The sequence below is a fragment of the Lipotes vexillifer genome, unplaced genomic scaffold (assembly GCF_000442215.2).
Source record: "Lipotes vexillifer unplaced genomic scaffold, Lipotes_vexillifer_v1.1 scaffold1679, whole genome shotgun sequence".
Taxonomy (NCBI): Eukaryota; Metazoa; Chordata; class Mammalia; order Artiodactyla; family Lipotidae; genus Lipotes; species Lipotes vexillifer.
This window is the reverse complement of record NW_006796614.1, coordinates 83,736-99,151: the sequence shown is the minus strand read 5'-3', so window position 1 is coordinate 99,151 and position 15,416 is coordinate 83,736. Positions and strand designations below refer to the sequence as shown.

Here is a 15,416-nt window from a genome sequence, read left to right as displayed (position 1 = left end):
TATTCACAGTAGGTATATTAGTTTTCTAAGGCTGCCATAACAAAGTACCACAAGCTGGGTGACTTAAAAGAATAGGAATTTATTCTCCTACAGTTCTGAAAGCCAGAAGTCCAAAATCAAGGTGTCAGCAAGGCCATGTATCCTCTGAAGGCTCTAGGGAAGAATCATTCCTTACCTCCTTCGAGCTTGTTATAGCTTCTGGCTATCCCTGGCATTCCTTGGTTCATAAATGCCTCACTACAATGTCTACCTCTATCTTCACATGGCCTTCTTTCCTATGTATCTCTATATGTCCCGTTCTCGTCTTATAAAAACACTAGTCATTGGACTTAGGGATTATTTCAGGAATATTTTACCTCAAGATTCTCACCGAATTGCATCTTCAAAGACTGTTTCCAAATAAGGTCATGTTCTGAGGTTCCTAGTGAACATGAATTTGGAGTGTGTACTATTCAACCCACTATAGTAGGGAATATTGCTGCCAGCATTCCTGGGTTTATATCCTTCTGGTAGAAAAACCCTAGTAGAAAGAGTCTTTCCCAAAACTTGGTCAGGAAAGCACTATATGAAAGTCTGATTGCCACAATTTTTAATGGAATCCATCTCCAAATTCATTTCTCAGCCACGATGATATGACAGTTTGACCAGATCTAGGTGATGTTTCCACCCGTGTTGCTGCTTTAGTTGATCAGGACAATCCCCATCTGAACAAGATGTAATGACAGGAACAAAGGGTTATGTTTCCAGAAGAAGGAACAAAGGAGGTTTTTCTAGAATTCTTGATAAAGTCATCAATACATTCTTTTTTTTTTTCAGTCCTTCTAATTCTTTATGTCTTGTAGCCTTCACAAATGTAAATGACTTTCTCCTCTTGAAATGTTTTCACTCTCTTCTCTTAGCTAGAACATTATAGGTTTTTATTCTTTTTTTAAAAAAAATTTTTCATGATAGGAATCCCTTCTGTGTGAGATCTTATTCTTTTATTTGTTTACTTGTTATTGTCTTTATCCACTCTCCTGTCCTTTCATCTGCCCTTCCCCGACTAGAATATAAACTCAAAAGGAAAAGAAAAGAAAAAAAAGAAACTTTAGTAAATCTAAATATGGCCCATTTTAGGGTTCTTTTACATAAAAAAAAAAAAAAAAAACTTTGTCAAAGTATTTACAACTGTGATTTTAACCACTAGATCAGTGCCTTATATATGAAAAGTGTTCAATCAGTATTTGTTGAATAAATAAATATTTTATCTCCTCAAATTTCTGGCTACCTATTCTTCATTTCCTTTTTAAGCTTAATGTTTTCTACCCATTTTTTCTAAAGCTCAGTTCTTAGTCTTCTCTTCTTTTCACTCTGTGTTCTCTCCCTAGGTGATCTGATCTCATTCAAGCCAATGACTTAAAGTTTCCTCTATGAAGGTTATTTACAAATTAATATTTCTAGCTCGTTTATCTTCTCTTAGCTCCAGAATTATATGTTCAATTTCTTACCTAATATCTCTTCTTGAATTTCTCAAAGACATTTAAATAATATATGCAAATCTAAACTCATCAATTTCCCTTCACCATAAGTATTCTCTTGATGTTCCCTAACTCAGTGGTACCATCATCACATAATAAATAGAAATCTAGTAGTCACCTTTGACATCTTCTTGTCTCTCTAAATCCACCAGAATTTTAGTAGGTTTAAAAAAATTCTACCCACTTTTGAATTTATCATCACTGTTACTGTAATCTAACTCAGCATTATCTCTACTGAGACTACTGAAATATCTTTGGCATCTTCTTGTCTCTTTAAATCCACCAGAATTTTAGTAGGTTTACAAAATTCTATCCACTTTTGAGTTTATCATCACTGCTCCTGTAATCTAACTCAGCATTATCTCTACTGAGACTACTGAAATGGCCTTCTAACTTCTCTGCCCAAATCAATACCCAATACCCACTCCTTTCCAAATTGTTCTCCACCTTGCAGCCAAGGTGATGTTCAACCAAATAACTTCCCCTTAAAACCTTTAAAGACATTACTTTGTTCTTAGGAAAAAATGTAAGTCTTTACAGGTCTACAAGCACTGCATATCACAGATGCTTCAACTTTGCAGGCACTTTCAGCACCCCACATGATTTTGAGGTCCTTTTGGTTTGACTTAAAAACTTTAGTTTAACTCTTTACCTTTGAGACTAGCCAATTTCTTATGACATCATGGGATACCTTAACAATTTTTAACTCTTTTTTTTTTGGTGGGGGGGAAGGGGGCATCCCGCACAGCTTGTGGGATCTTAGTTCCCTGTCCAGGGATCAAACCTGGGCCCGAGCAGTAAAAGGACCAAGTCCTAACCACTGGACCACCAGGGAATTCCTAACAATTTTTAACTCTTAAACATGAACCCACCCAAATTATTTGCCTTTAAGCAACAGGAACATACCCTCAGCCCTCAACTTCCATGTTGGAACCAACTGTTTCCATGTTGATTTATGCCTTTAAAATAAGAAACAAGACCCCAAAATACTAAGACAGCACTGATATTCCCTTTCCCCCACTGGACTATAATGGGGATAATTATGGAAGTTGTTAGCTGAACAGAAGTGTTGAGTGAGGACTGAGATGCTATAGTGAACAGGATATTTTGGAGAAAACTATATGATATGTCAAAGAATAAAAGTGACAATGCAACAAACTCTCTGTGTGTGTGTGTGTGTGTGTGTGTGTGTGTGTGTTATTAATTATATGAAATTTTGTAAATTTTTTGTTTCTTTTCATAGCTGGTTCCAAAATATTGGTGAAAGATCCTAGACCTGCGCTAGGAACACCCAGCCCAAAGCTAAGTGGTTAGTAATTTCAGTTGTTTTTCTAGTAGTCATGATTTCTCAAGGTGATCTCCTGTTGTATTGACAAAGTGACCATTTACTTAGAAAAATATATTTCAGTATGGGAAAACTGTGCATTTTACTGTTTGGAATTTGAAGTTTGAAAATTTGTATTATAAGATATCAAACTTCAAGCAATGTAATACTGTGACATGTTAATATTCCAAAAATATTGTATATAGTTGTCTTTATAAAATTTCCCTTCAAGAGTATCTGTAGATAGCTATAAAATAATGACAATGGTTTATTTAAAACATTAAAACAAAAATGAGATTTACATGTAATTTTTAAATATAAATTTTTTAAAGAAGGAACCAAATACACTTGGAGTGAGAGTAAAAGTTCAGCAACTTCTTGAACTTGTCCGGTTTATTTTCAGTAATTTGATTTAAAAATAAAATTTTTAGTCGTTAAAAATATGGGCCTTGAAGTCCTACAACCTTGATGTAATCCCCATGTTATACACTGCCTACCCTATGACTTTGGAAAAGTTAATTTCTACATCTGAACCTCCATTTCTTTACCTATACAAAAGACATATTGATTAGATTAATATGAATGAACTTCATAAAAATGAAGCACAAAGTGCTTGGCTCATGGTAAGGGCTCAGTATACGAGAGCTTCTTTTTAATGTATTAGTATGTATTTTATTTACATGGTAGGAATGAAAAGCTACACATAAAATTAAAGGCTCAGCATTTAATCTTTACCTTGGAAATAGATTTGGTCCAGTTGTAATAAGCCAGGTAGAGTGTTAGAATCTAATTTTAGTTGGTTTAAAAAGTTCTCAATGTACATGCTATTAAACTGGACTGCCTACCAAAAAAGTGAGTCTGAGAAACTGATTTTTTTCAACAGTCAGTGAAAACAGACTGAATTTCTCTAAGGTGACCAAAGAATATGTCATCATGAGAGAGAAAGTGTTGCATGGAGTCAGAAAACCACAATGGTCCCAGCCCCTGGTAACCTCTATTCTACTTTCTGTCTCTATGAATTTCCCTATTCTAGGTACTTCATATAAGAGGAATCACACAATGCTTGTCCTCTTGTGTCTGACTCGATAATGCTCCATTGAATGTATATACCATATTTTATTTATCCATTCAGCTGTTCACTGACATTAGGATTGTTTTCACCTTTTTGGCTAGTGTGAATAATCCTGTGAACACTAGTATACGAGATTCTTTTTGATTTCCTGCTTTCCAGTCTTTTGGGTGGTAGTAGAATTGCTGTATCATGTGGTAATTCTAGGTTTAACTTTTTTGAGAAACTGCCAAACGGTTTTCCAAAGCAGTTGAGTCATTTTACATTCCCACCAGCAATGTACCAGGGTTTCACATCCTCACCTACACTTGTTATTTCCTGTTTACCACAACTTTTTAAAAAAAGAAAAACAAAGACTTAGTGCAGGGTTGTAATTATAACTCAAAATGTGTTCAATATAAGACTAGGTTTGCCTCATTTTTAGGTAAATATCTTCCATTGGACCTAGCATTTCATGTCCACTGTTAAAATGTTTACCATTAACGATTAAAGGACTTTTATCTGGTAAAAAAAAAAAGAAAGAAAGAAAGAAAACCACAATGGTCAATCATGCCCAGAACTTTCCTAGAAAGATACTTTATCTGGGAGCAGATGTGTACCCTGAATAATAACTCCAGCATATCAAGTATAAATCTAGACTGTCCTGGGCAAAACATGGCCAATAAATATTTCAGGCTGACAAAAAAATTTTTTAAGAATATGGAAGAACTAAACAACAAAACTAATAAGTTTGATGTAATATATATATATATTTTTTTTCATCAACCAATTAAATAATATATATTTTCTTTAAAGGCACATGGGACAGCTATAAGAATTGATCATATATTAAGCAATAAAAAAATCTACACAAATTTCAAAGCAAAGTTAGTCTTACCTGACCATGATGCAGTTAAAAGTTAATAAGAAAATGGATAAAATTTTTAAATTCCTCAATATTTTGAAATTAAGAACAAAATTAATACTGAAGAATAACTCATGAATTGAAGAAGAAATTAAAATGGAAAATATAACAATATAGTTTAGTTATGCTGAAAAATCTAGATATCAAAACTTGGGAACTAGAGCAAAAGTAAAGCTGTGAGGGAAATATAAAGCCTTAAACCCTTACATTAGAAGAAAAGAAAGCCTTAGAATTAACAACTTTCCCTATTAAGAAGATACAAAAAGTATAATGGAATGATCAAAAGAAAGCAGAACTCAATGTAATAAAAATGATCAAACAAACCAAAAAAACCCCAAAGATATAACAGAAGAATCTCAACAGAGTCAAAAGTAGTTCTTTAAAAAAAATGTACAAAGTGAATAATTTCTGTTAAGGTTGATCAAGAAAGGAACAAAAAGTAGTAACATTTCAAAAGGAAATGTGAAAAACTACATAGAGTAGATTGAATAAATAAGCAATATATAATAGAAAACTACTATAACTGTCAATTTTAAAAAACTTAAACGTTGACAAATTACTAGAAAAGTGGATTTTAACATAACTAATAGGAGAAAACTCGAATAATCCCATAACAAAGTAGTAGTTAAAGCTATTTCTACAAGGAAAAACCTGTTCCATATGCCTCTACTGATAAGTTCTACCAAATTTTGAAGGAACAGATCATCCCAGTTTTATAAAACTATCAAAAAAAACCTCATTTGATGGATCCAACATAACTCTAATAACTCAGGTAAAGACATTATAAAAAGAGAAAATTACAGGCCCATTTGATATAAGATTATAGATGAAAAAATCCTACATAAAGCCTTAGCAAATCAAATACAGTTGACCCTGAACAGAAAGTGAATTAGGGGCATTGGCCCTCAGTGCAGTCAAAAATCTGCATATAACTTATCGTTGACCCTCAGTATGTGGCTCCTCCTTACCCAAGATTCCTTCATATCTGTGATTCCGCATCTATGAATTCAACTAACCATGGATCAGTACAGTAGTGCTATAGTATTTACTGTTGAAAAAAATCTGTGCATAAGTGGACCCTCACAGTTCAAATCCAAGTTGTTCAAGGATTAACTGTACATTATAGTAAAGATGACACATCATTACCAAATTGGGTTAATGATAGTTTTACAGGGATATTTTCATGTTAAATAATCCTTAAAAGTAATCTATCACATTAAGAGATTAACATGCAAAAATTATGATTATGTATGATCATCTAAATTATGATCTTCTAAATACTTGCACAGAAACTATTTTGTAAGATTGAACATCTATTTATAATTTTTAAAAACTTTTAATAAATTAGAAAGGAAAATAATTTCTTTAACCTGAGTGAAGGTATCTATAAAACTCTAGAACAATGTCATCTTAAGTGGGAAAACAGAAGCATTTCATTTAAAATCATGACACAGTGATTAGATTACTCCAAAGTAACAATTAAATTTGGCAGTGGTATCAGTGTTAGGAACATGATACTCTATGTGGTAATGCTATGAGGCCTATGTAGCAAAGTTTAGATTCAAAACTGTCTTGAAAAATAAAGATCATAACCATCATTGTCTTCGTCCTTTTCACTGTGCTCCACATCAGTGATAGTTAGATGACATTTTAGAGTTTAGAAAGAACTGCCAAATACACAATCACATTTAAATCTCAAATTAGACTTAACAATAGAAAGTATTGTCATCTCCTTGTACGTAGGGATTTAAATGACCAAATAGTGTCTTCCTCTCCCATCCTATCATTAGTTACATTTCTCATTTATGTGTGAGAAAGGTGGAGGGTGGTGGTGGCATGCTGGAGCTGCCTGGTAGAGCTTTGCCATAGCCAGTTCTGTGCATTCTTCCAAACTCTGCGTTCAGTGATGTCATGTTCAATTTGAAATCTGACATCACAGGAATATTTACACTATAGAATCAGCAAATAGTACAACCAGTTTGTCGGTTTGTTTGTTTTCTGGAGAGCCAGTTGCTAAACATTTACTACCACATCAATGATTAATCCTGATACAATGTTCTTTGCTGCTGCTGGTACCTACTTCTTTCCATTGCTATTTTCTCCTGCCACGGGGGTTCTCTTTAGTCTCCTTCAACCAACTTCCTTAATTCCCCTAAGCACAATGACAAGATCACCAAGTGTAGCAGATTTTCATTAAATATTCAGGGGTATCAAAGAGTAAGCATAATACAGGCCAGGGAAAACAAACAATCAGAAAGATAAGAATGACACATTTATTGAGTACCTACTATTTGCCTTCATACTGCTGTTAGAACATCTTTCTCCCTTGCTCTCCCTCCTATCTCTACAACTAAGAGCCTATTACCTCCAAATTCCAGATCTTTCTAATGAAGGATAATTTGGCTTGTCACTCCCTCCTCCAAACTTATTTTAGGTATGATTTTTGAGTTAACTGCTCTTTAAGGTGCTTACCAAATCAAGGGCTTTTTATGCATACACCGTATGAAATTTTTAGGTAAGGTCTCCTGTGCATACAGAGCATAGCTGTGTAGTTTGAGGTTTGGGGAGGGAGTGCCACTATAAGTGTGACTTGGCAAAGGTCCCAGAGCCAGGACTATGGATTTTTCATGATACTAACTGCATGTTCACTAACTATATATTTTATTAGCAACTATGTAATGATCTATGAGACCCACGGTTTTCCTATTTTACCTGTATAATACTAATGATAGCAACTAACACTTATCAAAACTCTTCATATTCATTATCTCATTTAATCTTCCTTGTAACTCTGTGTTAATCCCACATTACTGTTGAGGAAATTCAGGTTTAGAGAGTTAAGTATCTTAGGGAAAACCACACAGTTTATAAATTGTAGAGGAGGGACGGAAATACAAGCGGTCTAGTTCCAGTGCCTGCACTTCTAGTCCTTCTGCTATATTGCTTTTGAATTATCATAGAAAAAAATAATCATGTTGGTTGAAATACTCCGTAAAAACTCAAATCTTGAGTGCATTGTATGTTCATCTTCTACCATAGTATTGTTTTATTTGTTTGCCTAGTAGAATTCAGGGAATGTACAATTTGTAACAGTCTCTGTGATCTGAGCAGTAAGAACTGTGATGTATGTAGAGAAAATCAGGTAACAAATGTCAATAACTTGTTAGAAAAAAAAAAAGGCTTTCCTCTAAATCCATGTCATTCATTCAGTCACACAAATAGGCAGGCTCTTTTGAATAGCTGATTTCTGAGGATGTGCTTTAATGTGATGTACAAAATTAATGGAAGCTCTCTCAGCCTCTTACCAGGATCTGAGTAGACTTTGACATACCTAATTTATATTAGCTATAAATTACATAACTAATTTATATAAATATAATGACTTAGTTGTCTGCATTTAACATTAAGAGTGTTTCTTATTTGGATGAAAGTTTTACATTAGAATATTCTTTGATTCTACCACAGTTCATCTCTTTCCCATGAGAGTTAGCCAATTCTAGTGACAATTCTTTTATTTCTATAAATACCTGTAAACCTCAAAGCTGTCAGAAGCAAAACAGGTAGAGCCCTGTTCTTCTTCAGGAGCATCTATTATTGAAATAACTGAGCTCAGTATTCTATAAAGGGGTAAAAATGTCAAAGGAGCATCTCTCCTGACAGTCTTCCAAGGTTTTTCTGCAAGGGGGGGGGGGGGTTTAACTCTATGCTCTTCCTATGAACCTATTCCTACTGCTAGGAGAAAAACAGGCCTCTTGGGACTTGTATATAGACTGACTTGGCCCAGTAAAATCATTTTATTTTCCTTCTGAAAGAAAGACATTATTATAGGAAACCAAATATAAGTAAACTTGATATTTAGCTGGATTCTAAATATGTCTTATGTCATTAATTGGTGTTGTTTATTTATCGCTCATTGATGATGTATGTACAAATCTAGATTATTATTTTGGTTTATTCTAAAAAAATTAAAACACTTATGTGAAGAATTCATTTTATAATGTAAATTCTATATTATTTTATATTTAGAAAAATATTATTATTCAATAAACTAATACTCATTAATCTGGTATTTAATGCTTATATTTACAGGGCACTGTAAAATTAACATGTATGTTTATTTAATCTATTCACAGTTCCTGATGATGTGTTTGCCCAAAATTATATATGGAAAGGCTCTTACAATTTTAAAGGAAGGAAACAACCCATGACCTTGACAGTTACTAGTTTCAATGCTTCCACTGGGAGAGTCAATGCAACACTCAGTAACAGCAACATGGAACTACTACTTTCAGGTATCACATTAAAGAACAGCAAACAATGCCTTTATGCTTTCATTTCCATCATTTCATCATTTTTTTAGTGATTTTTATACTGTGAAATATTTGCTATATTTTTGATGACATTCATAATTCATTCAGAAACAAGGCTTTCTGTTTTGCATGAATATTACTACACAAATACAAAACTCTGTGATTCTGAAATAAACTCCCTCAAGAATATTTTTATGTGGGTAGAATGACATGTCATGAAATAGAACAGAACTTTTAATTTGAATATAACTAACTCCTTCTCTATTCTCATAACACCAAAGAGACTGGATCGGTGATTTGCAAGCTATTCTATGGTCACAAAATTATGTCTTCAAATGAGAATGTTTAGGAGGACACTACAATTTAAGACAGAAAAGGTAGAGCTACACTACTTCAAACAGGCAAACAGAACCCAGAGCCCTATCCATCTGCTCAACTTTCTCAGGTTTCTGTTTCCTCTATCTAATGCACTTCCCTCATTATCTTTGAATACTGTGTTTTTTTCTGACATTCAAATGTTTCCTCAAATGTCATCTTGTCAGCAGTACTTCTGATGACCCTATCTAAAGTAGCCTTCACATTACAAATAGACTCACTCTTAGTCATAGGCAGTCTTATCTTGTTTCATTCTCTTCTTTTCACTATTTGAAATTATAGTATAGTGTAGTGTAGTGTAGTGTAGTGTAGTGTAGTGTAGTATAGTATAGTATGACCTGACATGATTTGTCTATACTCCAGCAATACAAGGTCTAAGAGAGCAGCTCTTTGCCTTCCAGTTCATTACTAATGCCTCAGATGTTAGAAATGCATCTGAACTCCCATGGGCACACGCACAGGAGCTGCTCCTGCCCCACGTTCCCTCCCTCTGCCTTTCACTTCCCAGCTGCCAAGATCTTGGAAGCTTTGAAGCTCAGCATGGTATTCTTCCACTGAGTGAGTGGTCCTGTGTCCCACATTGGCGTTGCTCATTTGGTTGATGAAGACATATTGACAGAGTCGTTGTTGGTTTTACCCTTTTGCCTTCTCACTAGCAATGCAAAATAGAGACTGTATCTCCACACCCTTAACAACAGAGCATACTGTCAAGCTTTTGAACTTCTGCTGATCTGCTGTGTGGCTGACAGGGTCTTCGTGCTCCAGCTGAGTGTCAGGCCTGTGCCTCTGAGATGGGAGAGCTGAGTTCAGGACAATGGTCCACCAGAGATCTCCCAGCTCCACATAATACCAAATGGTGAAAGCTGTCCCAGAGATCTCCATCTCAATGCTTAGACCCAGCTCCACTCAACAACCAGCAAGCTATAGTGCTGGACACTGTATGTCAAACAACTAGAAAGACAGGAACACAACCCCACCCATTAGCAGAGAGGCTGCCTAAAATCATAATAAGTTCACAGACACCCCAAAACACACCACTGGTTGGGGTCCTGCCCACCAGAAAGACAAGATCCAGCCTCATCCACCAGAACACAGGCACCAGTCCCCTCCACCAGGAAGCCAACACAACCCACTGAACCAACCTTAGCCAATGGGGGCAGACAACAAAAACAACGGGAACTACGAACCTACGGCCTGTGAAAAGGAGAACCCAAACACAGTAAGTTACACAAAATGAGAAGACAGAGAAACACACATCAGATGAAGAAACAAGGTAAAAACTCACCAGACCAAACAAATGAAGAGGAAATAGGCAGTCTACCCAAAACAGAATTCAGAGTAATGACAGTAAAGATGATCAAAAATCTTGGAAATAGAATGGAGAAAATACAAGAAACATTTAACAAGGACCTAGAAGAACTAAAGAACAAACAAACAGAGATGAACAACACAATAAATGAAATTAAAAATTCTCTAGAAGGGATCAATAGCAGAATAACTGAGGCAGAAGAACGGATAAGTGACCTGGAAGATAAAATAGTGGAAATAACTACTGCAGAGCAGAATAAAGAAAAAAGAATGAAAAGAATTGAGGACAGTCTCAAAGACCTCTAGGACAACATTAAATGCACCAACACTTGAATTACAGGGGCTCCAGATGAAGAAGAGAAAAAGAAAGGGACTGAGAAAATATTTGAAGAGATTATAGTTGAAAACCACCTTAATATGGGAAAGGAAATAATCAAGTCCAGGAAGCACAGAGAGTTGCATACAGGATAAATCCAAGGAGAAACACACCAAGACACATATTAATCAAACTATCAGAAATTAAATACAAAGAACAAATATTAAAAGCAGCAAGGGAAAAACAACAAGTAACACATAAGGGAATCCCCATAAGGTTAACAGCTGATTTTTCAGCAGAAGCTCTGCAAGCCAGAAGGGAGTGGCAGGACATATTTAAAGTGATGAAAGAGGAAAACCTACAATCAAGATTACCCATTCACATTTGACAGAGAAATTAAAAGCTTTACAAACAAGCAAAAGCTAAGAGAATTCAGCACCACCAACCCAGCTTTACAACAAATGCTAAAGGAACTTCTCTAGGCAGGAAACATAACAGAAGGAAAAGACCTACAATAACAAACCCAAAACGATTAAGAAAATGGTAATAGGAACATACATATCCATAATTACCTTAAATGTAAAAGGATTAAATGCTCCCACCAAAAGACATAGACTGGCTGAATGGATACAAAAACAAGACCCATATATATGCTGTCTACAAGAGACCCACTTCAGACCTAGGGACACAAACAGACTGAAAGTGACAGGATGGAAAAAGATATTCTATGCAAATGGAAATCAAAAGAAAGCTGGAGTAGCAATTCTCATATGAGACAAAATAGATTTTAAAATAAAGACTGTTAGAAGAGACAAAGAAGGATGCTACATAATGATCAAGGAATCAATTCAAGAAGATGATATAACAATTATAAATATTTATGCACCCAACATATGAGCACCTCAATACATAAGGCAAAAGATAACAGCCATAAAAGGGGAAATCGACAGTAACACAATCATAGTAGGGGACTTTAACACCCCACTTTCACCAATGGACAGATCATCCAAAATGAAAATAAATAAGGAAGCAAAAGCTTTAAACAATACATTAAACTAGATGGACTTAATCGATATTTATAGGACATTCCATCCAAAAACATCAGAATACACTTTCTTCTCAAGTGCTCATGGGACACTCTCCAGGATAGAGCATATATTGGGTCACAAATCAAGCCTTGGTAAATTTAAGAAAATTGAAATTGTATCAAGTATCTTTTCTGACCACAGCGCTATGAGACTAGATATCAATTACAGGAAAAAAATCTATAAAAACTACAAACACATAGAGGCTAAACAATACACAACTTAATAACCAGGAGATCAATGAAGAAATCAAAGAGGAAATCAAAAAATACCTAGAAACAAATGACAATGAAAACATGACAACCCAAAACCTATGAGATGTAGCAAAAGCAGTTCTAAGAGGGAAGGTTATAGCAATACAATCCTACCTCAAGAAACAAGAAACATCTCAAATAAACAACCTAACCTTACACCTAAAGCAATTAGAGAAAGAAGAACGAAAAAACTTCAAAGTTAGCAGAAGGAAAGAAATCATAAAGATCAGATCTGAAATAAATGAAAAAGAAATGAAGGAAACAATAGCAAAGATCAATGAAACTAAAAGCTTGTTCTTTGAGAAGATAAATAAAATTGATAAACCATTGGCCAGACTCATCAAGAAAAAAAGGGAGAAGATGCAAATCAATAGAATTAGAAATGAAAAAGGAGAAGTAACAACTGACACTGCAGGAATACAAAGGATCATGAGAGATTACTACAAGCAACTATATGCCAATAAACTGGACAAGCTGGAAGAATTGGACAAATTCTTAGAAAAGCACAACCTTCTGAGACTGAACCAGGAAGAAAGAGAAGATATAAACAGACCTATCACAAGCACTGAAATTGAGATTGTGATTAAAAATCTTCCAACAAACATAAGCACAGGACCAGATGCCTTCACAGGTGAATACTATGAACCATTTAGAGAAGAGCTGACAGGTATCCTTCTCAAACTCTTGCAAAATATAGCAGAGGGAGGAACACTCATTCTATGAGGCCACCATCACCCTGATACAAAACCAGAAAAAGATGTCACAAAGCAAGAAAACTACAGTCCAATATAACTGATGAACATAGATACAAAAATCCTCAACAAAATACTAGGAAACAGAATCCAACAGTACATTAAAAGGATCATACACCATGATCAAGTGGGGTTTATCCCAGGAATGCAAGGGTTCTTCAATATACACAATTCAATCAATGTGATACATCATATTTACAAATTGAAGGAGAAAAACCACATGATCATCTCAGTAGATGCAGAAAAAGCTTTTGACAAAGCTCAACACCCATTTATGATAAATACCCTCCCAAAAGTAGTTATAGAGGGAACTTACCTCAACATAATAAAGGCCATATACGACAAACCCACAGCCAACATCATTCTCAATGGTGAAAAACTGAAAGCATTTCTTCTAAGATCAGGAAAAAGACAAGGATGTCCACTGTCACCACTGTTATTCAACATAGTCTTGGAAGTCCTAGCCACAGCAATCAGAGAAGAAAAAGAAATAAAAGGAACCCAAATCAGAAAAGAAGAAGGACAGAGGCTTCCCTGGTGGCGCAGTGGTTGAGAGTCCGCCTGCCGATGCAGAGGAAGTGGGTTCGTGCCCTGGTCCATCAGGATCCCACATGCTGCGGAGTGGCTGGGCCCGTGAGCCATGGCCGCTGAGCCTGCGCATCCGGAGCCTGTGCTCAGCAACGGGAGAGGCCACAGCAGTGAGAGGCCCGCGTACCGCAAAAAAAAAAAAAAAGAAAAGAAGAAGGACAGCTGTCACTGTTTGCAGATGACATGATACTATACATAGAGAATCCTAAAGATGCTACCAGAAAATTACTAGAGCTAATCAACTGAATTTGGTAAAGTAGCAGGATACAAAATTAAGGCACAAAAATCTCTTGCATTCCTATAAACTAATGATGAAAAATCTGAAAGAGAGATTAAGGAAACACTCCCATTTACCACTGCAACAAAAAGAATAAAATACCTAGGAATAAACCCACCTAAGGAGACAAAAGACCTGTATGCAGAAAACTATAAGACACTAATGAAAGAAATCAAAGGTGATACAGATGGAGAGATATACCATGTTCTTGGATTGGAAGAATCAACATTGTGAAAATGACTATACTACCCAAAGCAATCTACAGATTCAGTGCAATCCCTATCAAACTACCAATGGCATTTTTCACAGAACTAGAACAAAAAATTTTCACAATTTGTTTGGAGACACAAAAGACCACGAATAGCCAAAGCAATCTTGAGAAAGAAAAATGGAGCTGGATTAATCAGGCTCCCTGACTTCAGACTATACCAGAAAGCTACAGTAATCAAGACAGTATGGGACTGGAACAAAAAAAGAAATATAGATCAGTGGAACAGGATAGAAAGCTCAGAGGTAAACCCACACACATATGGTCATCTTATCTTTGATAAAGGAGTCAAGAATATACAATGTAGAAAAGACTGTTCAATAAGAGGTGCTGGGAAAACTGGACAACTACATGTAAAAGAATGAAATTAGAACACTCCCTAACACCATACACAAAAATAAACTCAAAAAGGATTAAAGACCTAAATGTGCAGACACTATAAATCTCAGCAGAAAACATAGGCAGAACACTCTACGACATAAATCACAGCAAGATCCTTTTTGATCCACCTCCTAGAGAAATGGAAATAAAAACAAACATAAACAAATGGAACCTAATGAAACTTAAAAGCTTTTCACAGCAAAGGAAACCATAAACAAGACCAAAAGACAACCCTCAGAATGGGAGAAAATATTTGAAAAGGAAGCAACTGACAAAGGATTAATCTGCAAAATTTACAAGCAGCTCATGCAGCCCAATGTCAAAAAAACACACTACCCAATCCAAAAATGGGTAGAAGATCTAAATAGATATTTCTCCAAAGAAGATACACAGATTGCCAACAAACACATGAAAGGATGCTCAGTATCACTAATCATTAGAGAAATGCAAATCAAAACTACAATGAGGTATCACCTTACACCAGTCAGAATGGCCATCATCAAAAAATCTACAAACAATAAATGCTGGAGAGGGTGTGGAGAAAAGGGAATCCTCTTGCACCATTGGTGGGAATGTAAATTGATACAGCCACTATGCAGAACAGTATGGAGGTTCCTCAAAAAATTAAAATTAGAACTAACATATGACCCAGCAATCCCACTACTGGGCATATACCCTGAGAAAACCA

The 15,416-nt window shown here is 35.4% G+C and overlaps 1 protein-coding gene across 2 annotated transcripts in view; it reads left to right on the top strand.

Moving 5' to 3' along the window:
- The window catches only part of CSMD3 (CUB and Sushi multiple domains 3), a 1,097,972-nt gene that overhangs the window by 1,073,261 nt on the left and 9,295 nt on the right, over positions 1-15,416 (top strand). For both annotated transcript variants that reach the window (XM_007468748.1, XM_007468747.1), the window contains 2 exons: positions 2,761-2,826; positions 8,948-9,106. In XM_007468748.1, the coding sequence (XP_007468810.1) occupies positions 2,761-2,826; positions 8,948-9,106 (225 nt within the window). The remainder of the gene's footprint in view (positions 1-2,760; positions 2,827-8,947; positions 9,107-15,416) is intronic.